This window comes from Halichoerus grypus, chromosome 12 (genome assembly GCF_964656455.1).
Source record: "Halichoerus grypus chromosome 12, mHalGry1.hap1.1, whole genome shotgun sequence".
Lineage (NCBI taxonomy): Eukaryota > Metazoa > Chordata > Mammalia > Carnivora > Phocidae > Halichoerus > Halichoerus grypus.
The window spans coordinates 77,795,290-77,813,339 of NC_135723.1; the positions used below are offsets into that span (position 1 = coordinate 77,795,290).

Consider the following 18,050-nt stretch of genomic DNA (forward strand, 5'->3'; position numbering starts at 1 on the left):
AGAACCTTCTCTTTCGCTAAAAATAGCTGTCTATTTAAACGACGACAACCTCAAGCCTGACAGCATTTCACCAGTCTCAAGTCTCCTGACACACTGGGACCTCAAGCAGAGTGTTGAAAGGTCAACTTGTTTGGTACCAACTCTGACTCAAAACGATTCCTCTCCGGTGAGGTGAAGGAGAGGAAAGGAACGGGGGCAGTGAGATTTTCCAGCCACTCCACCCAGAGGGTAATTAATCCAAATGCGAGGGGGTGGGTGGAACTCAAACGTGTCCCATTCGACCCACGCCTTCCCCCAGGGTTGCTGAGACAGAAGCGGCCCCAGCAGTCTTCGGGTTGAATCAATACCCCTCCCGCAGAGGCCGGCTCGCGGAAGACGGTGACAGGAGGAAAGGTCAAGAACACACCCGGGTCGGGACGCGCCGTCCGGGAGCAGCGGGCCCGAGCGCCCCCCGCGGAGCCCGCTCGCAGCCAATGGGAGCCTGCGGTCCGGGGATGATGAGATGCGGGGCTGAGGCTGGGCCAATCAGGCTCCAGGCGCGGCCAGGGGGAGGAGATGGGAGGAGAGGCCGGGGGCGATGGAGGCAGAGCTACATCTACAGAAGTTTCTCACCTATTCCAGCGAGGGACGCTCCCGCACCTCCTGCACACCTCCGGCTCGCCGCAGGAGGAGGGCCCCAGGCTACTTTCTCCACCTCCTCTCACTGCTCCCTGCGAGCCAGGGGAAGGCTGCCGGGAGCCCCCACCACCGCTGGCCTTCTTTTTATGTTGTCTGCGGGGAGAGAGAGGGCGAGGGACAACTTGGGGCTGGGGAACTGACCTCTGGCTTGGCGGGCCCCTGGGCAGGGAGGGCAGAAGAGGAGTGGCTGGGGCTGGAGGACTCCATGCGGGGGCCATGGACAGAGCGGCGCTCCTGGGACTGTCGCGCCTGTGCGCGCTGTGGGCAGCCCTGCTCGCGCTGTTCCCCTGCGGAGCCCAGGGAAATTGGATGTGAGTATGCGGGCAGCAGGGGCGCACGGGGGTGGTGCCAAAGGGGTGCCCAGCCTCAGGGAACTTTCAGCTGAAGCCGGGGAGCAGGACCGGGGATCCTAGGGCGGATGACCCAATTTTCGGCAAAACCTCTGGGATTGGAGAGGAGAGCTGGGGAGCGGCTCACGCTAGGGGCGGCGGTGTCTTACAGGTGGTTGGGCATCGCCTCCTTTGGGGTTCCGGAGAAGCTGGGCTGCGCCAACTTGCCGCTGAACAGCCGCCAGAAGGAGCTGTGCAAGAGGAAACCGTACCTGCTGCCGAGCATCGGAGAGGGCGCGCGGCTGGGCATTCAGGAGTGCAGGAGCCAGTTCAGGCACGAGAGGTGGAACTGCCTGGTCACCGCCGCCCCGCCGGGCACCAGCCCCCTTTTCGGCTACGAGCTGAGCAGCGGTAAGTCCCCGGACCCCCCGGGATGGCGCGGGATGGAGGGCGACAACTCCTGCAAGTACAGTCAATAAAGCAGCGCTTGCGTGGTCCGTCGCTCTCTAAATCCCAAAAGAGGTCCTTTAGCGGACGAGAATTGGGGGTGACGGAAGTCAGACCCGGGTGCAGGTGCCGTCCCGGAGGGGGGTGACTCCCCAGGTCCCGAGCGGGGCGCTAGGAGCTGTAGCTCTTCCTCCGTCCCGCAGCGCCCGGCGGGAGCTGCAGAAAAACTCTGACACTCCACCCCGCCGACCCCTCGGACCCCGTAGCGCCCCCCTACGTGGGTGACCAGCTGGAGAAACATGATGTCGGCAGCAGGGAATGCTGCCGCCGCATCTGCTTTGATTTAAGCAGCGCCGCTGCGCACCGAGCCCTGGACAAGGGGCTAATTGCAGCGAAGCCCCACGTTTGCTGGCACCTCGGAGCGCGGGGTAAGACAGAATTAATGGTGATTTCTAAAGGGAGTGTCCTGGACATCTCAACGTGCGGCTAACCCGAGCACGACTGCTTTGGCTCTCCCCTCTGTTCTCTTTTCCTTCTTTATCTTCCCCCCTCGGAGCACACCCGCGGCGCGGGAAGCTGCAGTAAAACAAAGTTCCACTTCCACGTGCCTAGTGACTCGGTGGGGATGAAGGCACAGGGACCCAGGATTGTTCTAGGACTATCAGCAGTTTCAGAGAATTTTGGAACCTGGGCGCCGAAAGATTCGTTGTTGTTTTTCACATTCGTTTCCGTTCTCCCTCCTCCTTTGACCCTTCTCCACCCGGTCCCTACACACACCGCCGCCAAAGCATTGCGTTTGCCCCGCTGCGTTTTGGGCGGCACGCCCTTCCGAGGGAGCCCTGACCCCCGCGGAAGAAAAGTGAAGAAGGAAGAAGGAAAAAAAGAAGGAGGAAGAAGGAAGAGAGAGAAGAAGGAGGAGGAGGAGGAGGAGAAGGAAAAGAAAAAGGAGGGGGAGGAGGAGAAAAAGAAGAAGAAGAAAAGTTTCAGTTGCTGAAATGCAGAGACATCAGCTGTTGAAAAGGTTGATTGGACAACGGGCATGCAACTGTACTCCAATCTTAACATCTCAAAAGAAAAAAGGTCACCTGCTGAGTCTCTTCTATAGAAGTCCATTTTACTAATGTTTTAATGGGACTTTAATTTGCAAAGAGTTTAGCTCAAACTTTATTGCAGGTGTGCTAAATATATATTCAATAGTTTTCTATAACAATTCTTTTTCTTTTTCTGGTGACATTTCAATTTTTCATTCTCTTTCAGCCTGTAAGAGGATTAGCTAGTACTATATAAGATATTTAACTGTTTCTTATTAATATTTGTGATTGCTATTTATAATATCCTTTAAAAAGAAGACCAGTCTTTGATATGAAAGTAAACTGTAACATCTACTGATTGCTTTGGCCTTTGCTTAATTCTGATTTGCATTCCAACATGTATTATTTATACAAACAAGAATCACACCAAATATTTCAGCGTGTGTTTCACGAGAACACATTTGAAATTTAAAAAGAAAGGTAATCTGGACTCTTTGGGACATTGTACTATCATTTGCTGTATCCATGCAAAGGATTTTTAATTCAACACGTATTTATTGAACTTGTCTATTAAGCACTGAACAAGGTGCTAGCATACGTGTGAAATTTTAAAAACAAACAGCTGATTTGATACACAATATATAAAAATCCCCCCAAGTGAGATACTGAAAATTAATGTTGCTTTTGTGAAAGACTAAAACAATATGAAACTGTCCTTCCTGAATATGTACTCATTCAAGCATCCATTGAAAGCAGTTGAAAAATCGCGTCCCTGTGAAGGGGATGAGCAGGAAGCTTTGTTATGAACATAAACAGACTCTTCCATTCAGCAATGTGTGTTTTGTTCTAGGCACCAAGGAAACAGCGTTTATTTATGCTGTGATGGCTGCAGGCCTGGTGCATTCTGTGACCAGGTCCTGCAGCGCAGGCAACATGACCGAGTGCTCCTGCGACACCAGCTTGCAGAGCGGCGGCTCCGCCAGTGAAGGCTGGCACTGGGGGGGCTGCTCGGATGATGTCCAGTATGGCATGTGGTTCAGCAGGAAGTTCCTAGATCTCCCCGTCAGAAACAGCACAGGAAAAGAAAACAAAGTACTGTTAGCAATGAATCTACACAACAACGAAGCCGGAAGGCAGGTATGTATGTATTAGAAAATGGGATGAAATCTAGTGCCTTTAAGTAAAAAACACTGGGATTACACTTCTGAATGAATCTGTCCAAATGATTTATTTTTTTTAACAGAAATCTTTTTTTTTTTAAAGATTTTATTTATTTATTTGACAGAGAGAAACGCAGCGAGAGAGGTAACACAAGCAGGGGGAGTGGGAAAGGGAGAAGCAGGCCTCCCGCAGAGCAGGGAGCCCGATGTGGGGCTCGATGCGGGGCTCGATGCGGGACTCCATGCGGGGCTCGATCCCAGGACCCTGGGATCATGACCTGAGCCGAAGGCAGACGCTTAACGACTGAGCCACCCAGACGCCCCTGTCCAAATGATTTAAAAAAACATACACTTGCAGTCTAAGAAATATATATGTCATACATATATATTATATATGGGTTTATTATATATGAGTAACTTCTACGTTGATTTCGTTTAAGTTCTCCATCTGATATGCGTTGAATCTTATTATAGAATGTATTGGTGATTTTGTACTTTGTACACCCAGAACACTAATTATGAAATAACAGACGTACACATGCCTTTTGGGTCATTTTGTTCCATCCCCTGAGCTGGTTAGTGATAGAGCCAGAATAAGATCTATAGTATCTGCCTTTCTAATGGGACTGAATCAAAGTCCATCTCAAATTTGAATTTTGATTTTTTTTAAATCTCTTTTTAGTGGGCAATGGTTCCTAAACATGTTATCGATATGTCCCTACATTGTCTGGCAAACGTTCTTGAATACATCTGGGAATACATAACTCTTAACTAACATTTTGGTAAAACAAAGTTTTTTTTTTAAAGATAATTAGTTATTTTATTACAAAGTGATATAAATACCTTGTAAAAATGATAAATGCAGATAATTGTAAAGAAGCTCTAGCTATATTAAATGTATGGATATTTAAATATATATATTACAGACTGGGGGGTAGACAAATTTGAAGAACCACCATCTAATTAACCTCTTTTATGAATTCTGGTTTTTCATACTAAGTTTTCTTAAAATGGAATAAATCTGTAGCTTAATTTACCTTTTAATATTTATTTTAATGAATATTGACACAATAAAGTTTGAGCTCTATAGCATAGCTGAATTACTTGGCGAGTCATAGTGATTTTCCTAAAACAGTCAAAACTTTTTTGTGAATATACATTTTCTGTGTTGTAATAATCTTTTCAGGACAGGAATATCAGCACATGTCCTATATTATTGTAAATATCCAATAACCTGTAAGAGTCCCAAAGTAGTCATTGCAATCTGCCACAATCTCCTGAAATAAATTAAAACAAGTTGCAGTATCTGTCAGGAATATTTAAAATATATGTTGCGTTTGTTTTACATTTTTGGAAAGTGAATAACTGGAACCCACTTAGAATAGGTGCAAGTGTCAGCCAGCTTTCTCTGCTTAACCACACTGGTTTATAATACAAAACCAGAAAACTCAGTAAATGTTATTATCACCATAGCACTTCAAATTCCAATTTGAACTTTCAATTCAATTTGAATATTGATTTAAAATAACAAAATAGAAAGTAGGAAAGGCAGTAAAGAGCAAGGTAGGCTTTTCATATTTTTGTTTAGAAATTTTAAAATTCCATTGATCACACTAAAGTAACTCTTGTTTAACACCATAGTTATGCACGTGTCTCTTCTCCTTAAAGTTTTGCGTGTAAAAAAATTCAACGAATGGGGTTCTGCTTCAATTTAAATATTATCCAATAAAGAATTTTTAAAATTATTTCTAACATATAAAAGAGGGTTAAATAGATGTTTACATTTTTAAATATATGTTCTTTAAAATTCTGGAGTTAAAAAGAAAAACACTAAAATAAGTCAAATTAATATATTTAAAAAAACAAAAAAAAACTAAGTGCATATTGATTACCAGTTTAGATCTCTTAACTCTTCTTTAGCCATTCTTTAAATAATTTTGTAGAGATTTTTACAAATTTAACTAGAAAACAGAACTTGGAAATTCATGTCATAATTAGTTCCCTTGAATAAAGGTTATCCCCAAACTTGTGAGAAGCTCAGCAGTATTCTAACTGTATTTTTATTAGTGTCATTAGGCAGCTAGTTAGTTTTACTCTGTCTTGTGTGTTGTTTCAAATTAGGTAGCAATATCTGCCTCTGTAACTATTTGATCTTAAACTATTATTTATATTCTGAGTTTATTAAAAACATACAACTGTTTAGCATCAATTTTAATCCACTGTGTTTGTTGGCAAAAAAACCATCTTCTCACATTACCGGGGTTTCTGCCATTATTCTAATTATGCAGAAAACAATTCAGCCTATACATATATATACAGTTTGTGTAAATTTCAGAGTTCTCTCTACGGAATCTTTTTGTTCCTCATTGGTCTAGATGGAATCTTAAAATATTACAGAATATTACCTGGACTGGTGTTTTTGTTGGTCTTTTTTCAGGAAATATTACAACTCAAACATTTTTGTATTTTTCTTTCCACTGGTGGCCAAAAAAAAAAAAAACCACCACCAGCACCACAGCAACAACAAAAACCAACCAAGTTTGCAGGCTATTATCTAACATGGAAGAACAACCAACTCCATTTTTAAGATTGGCAATCAGGATTTTAATCTAATAGGCATATTCTTCTGGGTAAAGCTCAAGGTCTGCATTCAATTGAATTGATTTTCCTGGTCTCAAAATCCCAAACTCAAAATGTAGGAAAGCGTTCAGAGAAATGTGGGTACTGGCGCTTAGTAGTGCTGTGAACAGGATAGATGATTTTCTAACCGCTGACCTTAAGTACTCTGATTCCCACTTGGTTTCTGACACCATTCCTAAAGTTCTGACTCCAAGAATAATGTTGCTGAACGGTGATTGGCTGACAGAATGATGTGATGTCTTCCAGGGGCAGAACTTCTGGGAATAATGTGACTTGGAATATTTATGGGTATTTCTTTTGGTGTGCTTAAAATATTTCCATTCTTCCCATGTCCACCTCATAAACTTTTAAGTTTCCCTACCCCATAATTTGTTTTATGATGAGTAACTCAAAAAAGTGGGAGGGGCCCAACCCCAAATGTTCATTGACCTGTTTCAAGAATATTTATAAGTACTTGAACAACACATAAGTGTTTTGCCTTTTAGCAGGTTCAAATATATTTTTGGACTGAAAGAGACAAAATGGGTCAGAGGAATAGGAACTCTACATATAACCATCCAACCTTATGTCACAGTTTTCCTAAAAACTTAACCAGATCATCTGATAGTTGACAAAATGAACTGCTCATAACAAAATGTTCCACAGCAGTTTTGGGGTCATTTCTGTAAAGTTTGGATAAAGCAATATACTGGGAAACAATCATTTCCCGCTGGGGTTACCTCGGAGTCAAAATAGTGGGACCAGTCACTCCACAGCCCACTTTTCAAGCAGTTTCTATTTTTACATTAAGTATTAATGATACATCTTTCCTATTTCAGTTCATTAGAAGTTTATCAAACCAACACTTAACACAAAGAGCCCAGTAAATTAAATGCTACCCTCCTAATTGCAGTCCCATAGTTTAAAAATATTCCACCAAAATGTGCACATCTGTTTGCAATAGTTCACAAAACATTCCTCTGTTAATATCGTTATAAACCCTAACAACTCAACTAGAGTAGAGAAAAGAATTTTCTCATAACCACATGCTACTCAGACGGTTGCTATCCTTTTACTTTTCCTGTTAGCAGGAAAGGACTGCTATCACTGCAGCTCAGAATGGCTGTTGGACATTAATTAAGAATCTTAGCTGAAAAGCTCCAGAATATACTTTTTTGTGGAGTGTTCGTACAATTTCCTTAAATATACTCCATTTTCCACTCACACTTTTCTCTGGTCTACTAAAATTCTCCTGCTGGATATAAAGACTTTATATCATATATCGCCATTCCTGAAACAAGGCAAGTGTCTTAACCATGCTGTTTATTTGTTGGTAAAGTTGGAATAATATGTAAGTACGTGTTCATTAACGACCTACTGTGTGCAAGGCATTTCTTCCCATAAAACTAAATCAAGTAAAATAATTTATGAAAAGGTGCTCTGAGAAACACTAAGTTCTGCAGTTAAACCATGGTGTGTGTGTGTGTGTGTGTGTGTGATCTGCCCTTGAACTCTGCATTTCATCAAATTCTCCTAGTGGTAATTACATTGCTTTATTTTAATCCCTGTTTGTCCAAGTTTCTTCCTTAGAGTTTTTTGGGGCTATAATCATTTAAATTGCATGTCAAGTTATTGGAATTCCTCTCCTTGAAGTGTCTTTGTCTTTCTATCCTAGACTATATCTATGATAATATATGTGGTAAAAATATATATAAAATATATATGATAAAATATAAAATATATAGATGATAAAAATGCTATTTTTATACTTATTGTTAAGGACAAAAAGAATGGAATTGAAAGGTAATAAAATAAAACTTTAAAAATATCATCCCTGAAAAGTTATAATCAACTCCAGGTATTTAAAAGATTCTAGTTTTCCTATGGCAGGAAAATCTTCCCCAAATTCTGATACACATTCAGCAGGTGGTATCATTAGATTTGAAAATCAGTCTCTCTTTTTATCCTTCAAACCTGTGAAGTAACGTGTCACTCTGTGGACTAACACTGCTGTGGACTGAGGAATGGGAAGAGAACCCAGCACGATCAAAGTCTCCCCATACCATTGACTCTCCTGGCAGTGATTCTTTTGCTAAAGGCGGTTTTTAGTTCTTCCTTCCGATTCATATCACCGACAGAGAATGAGTTAAAACTTGTTCCAGTGAGCTGGACTAACTATTCCATAAGTATTTGGTGAACATCTACTCTGTCTTCCATGCTTTGCAAATTGGCAACACTGTACGTGATGTCTGAATTGGTTAATGAAAGAAGAAGTTGGCCGCTCAGTAAGATCCTGAGCGAGAGGCAGCTTTAAATCACTAAGTGATGACTGTGAGGAATGTTGATCAGGTTTAAATACATAAACAGACATTCTTCGATTTTAGGCTTTCTTTGGACAATTTGTTTTGTTATTACCTAGCATTAACTGAGCTCTCTTTTTCTCATATCCTTCGAGCCTTTAAAATCTGAACAAAAGTAGGCAGATTGCATTCATTTGAACATTCATTTGCCTGGAGACATTTGAAAGAATTGAAGTCTTTGTGAATATCAAATGCCATAAATTTAAGCAAATAAGCTTTTGTGCCATACTTTATTATTTTGTGTGTGCCATACTTTATAAATTGCTTTCATATCATTGAGAGGTATCTTTTGCCCTGCGTTAATAAGAAATAGACATAGCTACTTGCTTCTAGGTTTTGTGAATTCACAAAGAGCATATGTGCTCTATTCTATAAAGGACAGGCTTTAAATATTATTGTTTATTATTTTAAACACTAATAAGAAGTATCAAATATTGCACAAATCAATACCATATGCTCTCACTCAAGGTTGCAAATATTATAAATTGTCTGAAATATTCTGTCTCATTAGATAGTTCAGAAACTTTAATTTGTTAGGAAACATAACATTCCACAAACATGTCAGTGTCAGGTTTAGTATAAAATAGCAAAGCATAAACCCGTCATTTTATAGTTTTGATAAGAAGTGTAAGTGGAATTTAAGCTGTGAGGTTTTTCCTTTCTTTGGTGAGATTACACACATAATTTCCAAGTTATTGAATGGACAGATCAATTTGTCATTTTACCCAGCATGTTGACAGAACGTCAACGCTAGAGCTAGTCCTGGCGATTTATTAATCTGCTCTGCCATCCTCTGGGGATTGAAGGAAGCTGTGCTGACTAGCCTGGTGTGTAAGAGATCAGAACCCTGAAATTCTTGAAATCTCTATATTGCCTTTGCACTGTTAGCCCCTTTTTAAAATTTTCTCTCAACTCTTCCTGTACCCTCTTCTTCAGGGAAGGGGGCATTTATTTAGACTCTAATGTGTGCCAGGCAGAGGGCTCTTACAGATATATGTAATTTCATTTAATTCCTTAGTCTGAATAAAGCAAACTCAGCACTTTGAATTGAAAAATTACATACATATAGTATCCCTTTTCTACGTTAGGATGGTGCTACTGATCCATCAAGAATAGGACATATGTTTCGGATTAATTTTCCAGAAGGGGGGAAGAATGTGCTGGGAGCAACCACACACTCCAGCCCCTTTTCCTTTTGACCAAGTTAAGTTGATTAGTCAGGGTTTCTCATGTGGTCTGTGACCAAAGGATAACATGGTCCCCCCCTGCCCGCGTGAACCTAAGTGATCAAACGTGAGAGCTCTCAATTCCATAGATCTCATGCTTGGATGCCCATTAGAGTCATTTGAGCAGCTTTAGAGAAGTGCCACTGCCTGGACCCCACCTCGGCCAATTAAATCAGAATCTCAGGGACTAGAGCACTGGTTATTTGTAAAGTTCCCCAGATGTTTCTATGCACTTGTGCACCCAGGACACCTGCCCTCTCAGTGCTTCTCAAATCTTAATGTGCATACCAGTCACCTGAGAATCTTATTAAGATGCAAATTCCGATGCTGCGGGTCTGGAGTGGGGCCTGAGAGTCTGCATTTCTCACGAGTGATGTCGGTGCTGCTGGTCCATGAAGCACACACTCTTGGTGTCAGGGACACGGAGGGACGCGTGAACATCCTCACACCCAAAACTAAGCAAAGATATAGAAATAAAAGTAGTTTCCCTCTGTCGCCTCAGATTACCCCCGATAACAATATTAGCCTGGTCCACCACTTTCAGTTAGACTTGGAAATGCTTGCTCTGCAGGGTCAAGAGAAGGACAAAACACTTGAACCCTGAAGCAACTGTAAAGAGCCTTTATGCTCAAAGCTGTCATTTTTATGCAGGACTCAGTAGACCCAGAAAGTGAAGTCATGAAGTCAGTCGTGCTTCGGTTGTTGGGTAAAGCCCTTCAGGATGACATTTAATACCATTACGTTGGTTTCAGGCTGTCGCCAAGTTGATGTCGGTAGATTGCCGCTGTCACGGAGTTTCCGGCTCCTGCGCTGTGAAAACGTGCTGGAAAACCATGTCTTCTTTCGAGAAGATTGGCCACTTGTTGAAGGATAAATATGAAAACAGTGTCCAAATCTCAGACAAAATAAAGAGGAAAATGCGCAGGAGAGACAAAGATCAGAGGAAAATACCGATTCGCAAGGATGATCTGCTCTACGTTAATAAGTCTCCCAATTACTGTGTCGAGGATAAGAAACTAGGGATCCCGGGGACACAAGGCAGAGAATGCAACCGCACGTCAGAGGGCGCGGACGGCTGCAACCTCCTTTGCTGTGGCCGAGGCTACAACACCCACGTGGTCAGGCACGTGGAGAGGTGCGAGTGCAAGTTTATTTGGTGCTGCTACGTTCGCTGCAGGAGGTGTGAAAGCATGACTGACGTCCACACTTGCAAGTAGCCCCTCCATCCAGCGTTGAGCAACGCTGCTCAGTTACAGCTGAGGGAGTGTCATCCGGAGGGTGCCTCTCACCCTGCAGGGCTGGGGAAGCGGACTCCGGCCTCAGAAGCCCCAGACCCTCGTGCCTCTCGCCGAGCCCCCTTTACCTGGTGCATATCCAATCGCACACGGAGCATGTGGATTTTGGGGGGATGCCAGAGTTGACAAGGTTTGGGTTCATCTTTTGCTGGCTTAGAAATATATATTGACACACCAGGGAGATAATCTGTCTCCTAAACAAGAAAGAACAGGAAGCAGCCTTCACGCGGGGAGACCCGGTCCATACTCAGGATAAGATCCTGGACTATGGAACTCAGCTATGGAACTCAATAGTGGTGGGTGAATATTAGGCATTTTTAAAAGACACCTCTTCTAGCAGAAAGGAACAGTAAACATGATCTCATTTATTCTCTCAGTATTTTAGATGAAGAAATCATACTGTTTGTGCGTAGAAACAGACGCTGAGAAGTTAACAGAAGTGGTGGGTGCTTACTTACCCTTTCGTGCCTTTTAAAAGGAAGGCAATTAAAAAGAATTTTCATAAGTGATACAGTATCCCTAAAAAGTGTTTGCTAGAGATGTTTAGTGACAAAAGGGAAGAATCTAAACGTTAAAAAGTAAAATGTATGGTTTGGATTTTAAGTGCCTAGGAGAATTTATCTAGAAAAATCTCAGTCAGATATACAGCAATCTTTTTATCTTTGGCTTCATTTTTTAAAAAATTTAAATTTAAGTTATTTAACATATACTGTAGTTGGCTTCATTCTTTAATGGGAGACCAATTTCTACCATTAAAACCCCAGCTTGGAAATAATGGGGAAGATAGGGATCTTGAAAGCAGGTGGGAAAATTAAAGGTAAAAACATAAAGGGCTCTCATACATTGTAAGGGAAAGCACCCTTTAAATGTGTAAAGACAGTATTTTGTATAGTATTTTGCTATAAAAAAAAAAAGTTATATATTTTGTAAATACAGTATTTAAGTTATATGATATATATTAAAACTTAAGACATTTATTGCCAAAGCCCAAGAGCTAAGGCAATAAAATTATCTCAGAAATAAGATTAGCTTCTGTTTCTTTTCATACTATTAACTCTTTTTTTAAACGTTGAAAAAGAAGTTGAGTAGTTAGTTATATGGATGTGTTTTTCTTGTCAAAATGACAATTTTACATGTTATAGATTAAAATATGCTGCAAAATATTGAGAATTGTGTTATTTCAGCAGATTAGTTCAATTCTGCTTTTAATTAGTTATGCTTAACTTGTAAGGTTATTATAATAAATTATGCAGTAAAAGTGTTAACGGATAAAAGAATCTAAATCAAAATAATGATCAATTTGTGGATTTGATATCCTGGATATTTATTATATTGTATGTAATGCTGCATTTCCATGTGAATGTTGAATGGTCTTTCTAAGTTTAGTATTCATGCATGTATATTCATCATATTTTACAAGGTTCCTGTTTAAAAATTACATGGCTACATTTAAGGCTGTGTTTAAATGTAGACGCTTATGTTTTTTATGAATTGTTAAACATTTCAGTATTATGTATGAAAAATTTCTAAATTCAGAAAGGACAAAGAAAGAATTTTCTTTTTCTTATAATAAGCTAAAGAAATGTTTTCTTGCCCACAGGTCTCATTCTATTGCCTTTCCATTTTATTTACCAAGGCAGAGCAATAATTTGTGAAAAACAGCAAACCCATGGAAAATATCTCAGGCCTGCCTATTATTAAATTCAAGGCAAAACATTTAATCGTGACCCTTAAAGTTTAACAAAAATATATTATTTATAAATGAAAAACTCAGAAATGACAATTGAATAAATATAGTACTTATTTAAAAGAGTGGTTTATCAATCTTTAGCATCCACTGATTAGAATAACCTGAGAGACACTTATTTTCATGTCTTTTTTTTTTTTTTTGCATAGTAAATCCATTTTGTCTGCATTGAAAATAAGCACTTTTTTTTTAAAGATAAAGAATAGTTCCCATTAACAACCAATTTCCTCTATTAACTAGAAATCTTTTCGTAATTACTTTACCAACCAATTGGAAAAACCAGACAGCCTCTAATTCCCAAATACCTGGTTACAATTCAGTGGTTGCTGAAGATGGTGATGCCAACTCAGACTCTCCTCTCTGGGATGCCTGAGCAGGAACTCCTAAGACCCACGCTGTGTCTCTGGCCTCTTCTTTTACTTCTCCTCCCTGGCATCACCACGGAAGCCATCCTTGAATTTCTCACCCGTTTTACTGAGCTTGGACTTGGCTCATTTTCTTCCCACTCTCCATCATGGTTGAGGTAGCATCATGGTGCTCTTGGGAATACAAGTTGTGGAGCCCAAATGTTCCTATCCAGTCTAGGCTATTTTGCCCACGTTATTTAGGGCTCTTTATGTTTGCAAGTCACAGAAAACGCAACCCAGACTGACAAACAGTAAAGGAAATGTACTGACTAGGTAACTGAAAGTCCAGAGTTGTGACTGGTTCCGATAAAGCTTGATCAAAAAGTTCACACTATGCTCCCATGGTTCAGGTCTTTCCAGCTCTAGCCGAAAACAGGCTGGCTTCTGCAGTGTTGTCGTCTACTTCAGGCCCCACATGGTGGGGTGGACCCTCCCCGCCCCCACTCTGCCCCCAGTGGCCTCAGGCTCTCCTCTTTTCTTAGCAACATGGCTGCCACACTCCCCCCAGACCTCACCTTCTCCTACTACTCATTCTAAGGGAAGAGAGAGGTTCTTTTTTGGTTGCTCCCATAGGAGAGATGGAGAACTTTGTTTTTCCTTCTTCACAGAATGCCCAGCAAAGGTTCTTCTGAGTCTCATTGGCTCCAGTTGGTTAATGTGTCCATCCTTGAACCAATCAGAATGGCCATTGGAAGTTGGAGTTAGGGGATAAATACACTGATCATCTTAAGGTAATCAAGACCCTCATAAAGGGCATTTAAACAAATGAAGGCACTTTGTATCCTATACATAATCCACAGCACTTTGTGTGGCTATAAGCCTGACGCAAGTGCTGCCAGAAAGCTGTTTTCAAAACACATCACTAGAGCTGAGGACAGCTTACGTCTGTGCTGCCCAGCACCCACGTACCCTTTAATGGTAACATCTCATCCCGGTTTTCCTCTGCGGATTCACCCCTTCCCTATTCTCAAGCTATGTGGGTTTAGTTAGAATTGACCCCACTGCCAGGGATATGACCTCAGAAGTGTAAAAGGGGAGGAGAGGTGATCTGGTGTATTAATTTTACACTTAGGAGTTCAACTATTTTATAAATTGGGAACTGCCTAATAGAGGCAGCGGTAAGAGGCAATGATGATTGTCTAAAAATGATACCAAGAAAAACATATCAAATGGCATTATCTGTAGCCTCTGGATAAAGAAGTTTGCTAATTAAAACATTTCCCTGATAGCAGTATTTTACAAAACATTAAAAGCACTTGAATTTGTTTGACTATAAACAACTGCATTATTTCCTTATTCACAATCTGGATGATAGTTGTTTTTGTTTTTAAACAAACTATGATAGTTGTATTTAGAATAATGATAGAATTCAATTATATAAGTTAGATACTTGGACCCTGTATGTTTTTGCAGCTTTGTAATCATGTGACATCCATCCACAGTAGGTATTTTTGAAACACACTTTAACTTTCTGAAGTACTGTCAGTCCTGGTAGGTTTGGGTTTTCACTTAGTTTAAAATGTGGGACCAGAAAAGCTTTCCATCAGCATATTGTTTGATAGGCAATTGGATGAGCTGCTGGTACTTGTTGCATCACATCCCAAAGTCCACCAAAGACTGCAGAGTCAAACCAACCATTTGGAGTCAGTCAGTCCATGATCCAGAGCACTATAATCCACTTAGCTGACTTGCAGAAGGAAAATTCAAATCCTATCTCCAGGAACCATGAATACTCCTCAAGACAAGCCCTTTTCAAGGAAAGTTGGCTAGGAAGCCTTGATTTTTTTCTTTTTTTTAAATTTCACTCTCACTGTAGACCAGATGTGATAAGTCATAACATTTCTTGGAGTAGGGTGATGGGGTAAGCTGAAGGACATAAATGCATGTGGCACAGCATGAAAGGGGGACACGGGGACACCAGGGACTCATTTCCTTTGAAACAGAAAATAATAGCAGACACTTAGCGCTTACTCTATACCAGGCAGTTTCCAGTAACTTCTATGTATTAATCAGAATCTGTGCCCTTCGCCACCATGTAATACTGTGCCTCACGCAACATCAAAATTGTCACACACTGCGTTTACAGCATACCATTTAAAGAGTTTTTTTGTATTTGTAAATATAATAAAAATTACAGGATGTTCCTTCAGGGTTTGGCTGTATAAATTTGGTTGAAGCACAGTAGTGAAGTGATGGAAGAACTGAGATCTTAGAATTCACCATGAAATAGAACTAAAAGACACTGCCTCTTGATTTCTAAGCTCAAAGTGATTTAAACTCCCTGCTATTTTAGATCCCAGTGTGGTTAACAGTTGGATTTTGCAGGAGTCTAACAATCATTCCAAAAGGAAATGACTAGGGGTAAAGATCAAACTAACTTAGTGCGACATTAAATAAATACTTACGTCCTTTTTATTGTGCTTACAGCCAATTGTTGCATAAAGTGTCATTTTTAATACATGGATGAATCTTAACCATTGGTAATGATTTACATTCATATCCAAAGCAAAACCACTAGAGGTGGTTTGCATGATTTAAAAAACCTTTGAAACAAAATCAGGATCAGAAAAGCAGCCTCTCCCACTGATTATAAAGGAAAGTAATAATAAATGTGGACCAAGTCAACACAAACTGCAGTTTCGTATGTGATTTAATTTGCAGAGTAAGTGGAAGCATCTGATTGGTGTGCAAGAATGGAAAAGCGGAACGAGTGGGGGCAGAGGGCTGCCCGGTTCTTTCTGTCCCAGTGCTGTTCTGAATCCTCGGGGAGGCTCACCTCCAAACGGGCCAAGGAGCCTTCCCCTTTGCATGCTAGTAACAATCAAACCCTCGTAATCATGCCCATACCCACTCGGTCATGTTTAGCTAAGAAGGAAGGGTGGCCTCTTGCAGCCCCCAATTATTCTTTGACAAAAGAGAAATGTCACCAAAATTGACTGCACATTTAAATACACCTCGAACTCTTCATTAACTAAAGGTATAAATATACAAAATGTTAAGTCAGTAATCACCTTTGTTTCTAGTACATAATCCCTACTTTTTTTTTTTTTAAGTGGTTTTTTGTAAGTTGTTATCATTTTCATTTTCCCTCCAGCTTTACTGAGATATAACTGACGTATATTCTGTTAAGTTTAAGGGCCTATCCAGTGAAGTTGCTTCATCTCAAGCTCCCGGGCAGACAACTAACATGTGCTCCATATAGGTTTGTACGAGGCAAGCCAGCAAAATGGAAACACTGAAAAAGTGAATGTGATAAAACCTCTTCAACATGCCCCCTATTTAATGGGTACGGGCTGAGTGACTTTACAAGCTGAAAAATAAATTTCACTACTCAGAATGAGAAGTTCCCTCCTTTTGCTGGTTTGAACACTTCTTCCTTTCCCCGGATGCCCACTTTATCATTTCTTGAGAAACTAAACTTTGTCGATAGAGAACTACAATCTCAAATTTGCACCTGTCACAACTGTCATTGTGTCCATGTCCAACACACCCAATGCTGTAGAATTAGAGGGAACCTTCCCTAAACAATTTCCATAACAGAATTTTAACGTACCCTTGTAAGGTGTCAACAGTTCCACAAGAATTGGCTTCCCACCTCATTCCTGGGCCAGAAGTTTCAGATTTCTATAGAAGTACAAGCTCAGGTGATTATTGGAATCGCTAGTGCCTGGAGAACCACAGAAGCCCGAATTCTGCGTGTGAAAAGGAGTTTGGTTGGTGTCAGTGCGGACTGAATGAAAGAGCAGGTATATGGCCAGAGGCTTAGGTCCAGGTGAAGAGCTGCATCCTTGTCGCAGCTTTAGCGTCCAAGTCATTCAATGGCTCCTGACTTGGTGTCTTCGTCCGTTCAGGTTGCTATAACGAAACACCATAGACTGGGGGGCTTATAAGCAACAGAAATTCAGTTCTCATAGTTCTAGAGACCGGGAAGTCCAAGATCAAGGTGCTCGGAGATTTAGTGTCTGGTGAAGGCCTGCTTCTTGGTTCATGTGTTTTCTTGCTGTGTCGTCACATGGCAGAAGGCAGGGAGCTCTCTGGGGTCTCTTTGATAAGGGCTCTACCTTCAGTGAGGGCTCTACCCTTCCGACCTAACCGCCTCCCAAAGGCCCCACCTCCAAGTACCATTGCATTGGCGATTAGGTTTCAACATAGGGATGCTGGGGGGATACAAACATTAAGACCATAGCATTCGGTAGGATGGGATTGGGAAGCTGAAGGAGGCTGGCCAACTTTTCTCTTTGGCTAAAACATGACTAGCCTTCAAGAGGCACAGTCGATCAGAACAGCAAGACTGGCAGTTGCATTTCATGCAGTGCGTGCCAGGCACTTCGGCAGGCACCACGAACGCGTGGTACCATCCCTCACTTACCGCAGTGAGGAGGCGGACCTTCTCAGGTTCCTCGTGCAGTCAACAATGAGGGAGAGAGACACACACTCAGGCAAGTCTGACTCTTACCCAATACACACACTGTCTCCATTACCGAATTCACTCCTCTTTAAGGTTGTAGGCCCTTTTCCTCGCTGGCGATCGAGTGAAATAAACATGGGCGGATTACATGGAACATCAGAAGCATGCAGTTTCATCAGTCAATTTTCCCAAATATAGGACTATGTTTTGCCAACTTAGTCTCAACTTCTTTCAATGTTCAATGCACTCCAGTGATGGGCATACTTTATGTAGAGCTGAAGTGAGTTTTGTTTCTATTTAAGTAATCCCTAGAGCCAAGGTGGGGCTCCAACTCACAACCCCA

At 41.4% G+C, this 18,050-nt stretch overlaps 1 protein-coding gene across 1 annotated transcript; it reads left to right on the plus strand.

Annotated features, from left to right (window-relative positions):
* The first annotated feature begins 620 nt into the window (after positions 1-620).
* Positions 621-12,914, plus strand: WNT16 (Wnt family member 16). The gene is made up of 4 exons (XM_036122363.2): positions 621-989; positions 1,180-1,418; positions 3,336-3,622; positions 10,603-12,914. The coding sequence occupies exons 1-4, from the start codon at positions 895-897 to the stop codon at positions 11,065-11,067; spliced, it is 1,086 nt and encodes a 361-aa protein (XP_035978256.2). The 5' UTR covers positions 621-894; the 3' UTR covers positions 11,068-12,914.
* Positions 12,915-18,050: the final 5,136 nt, after the last annotated feature.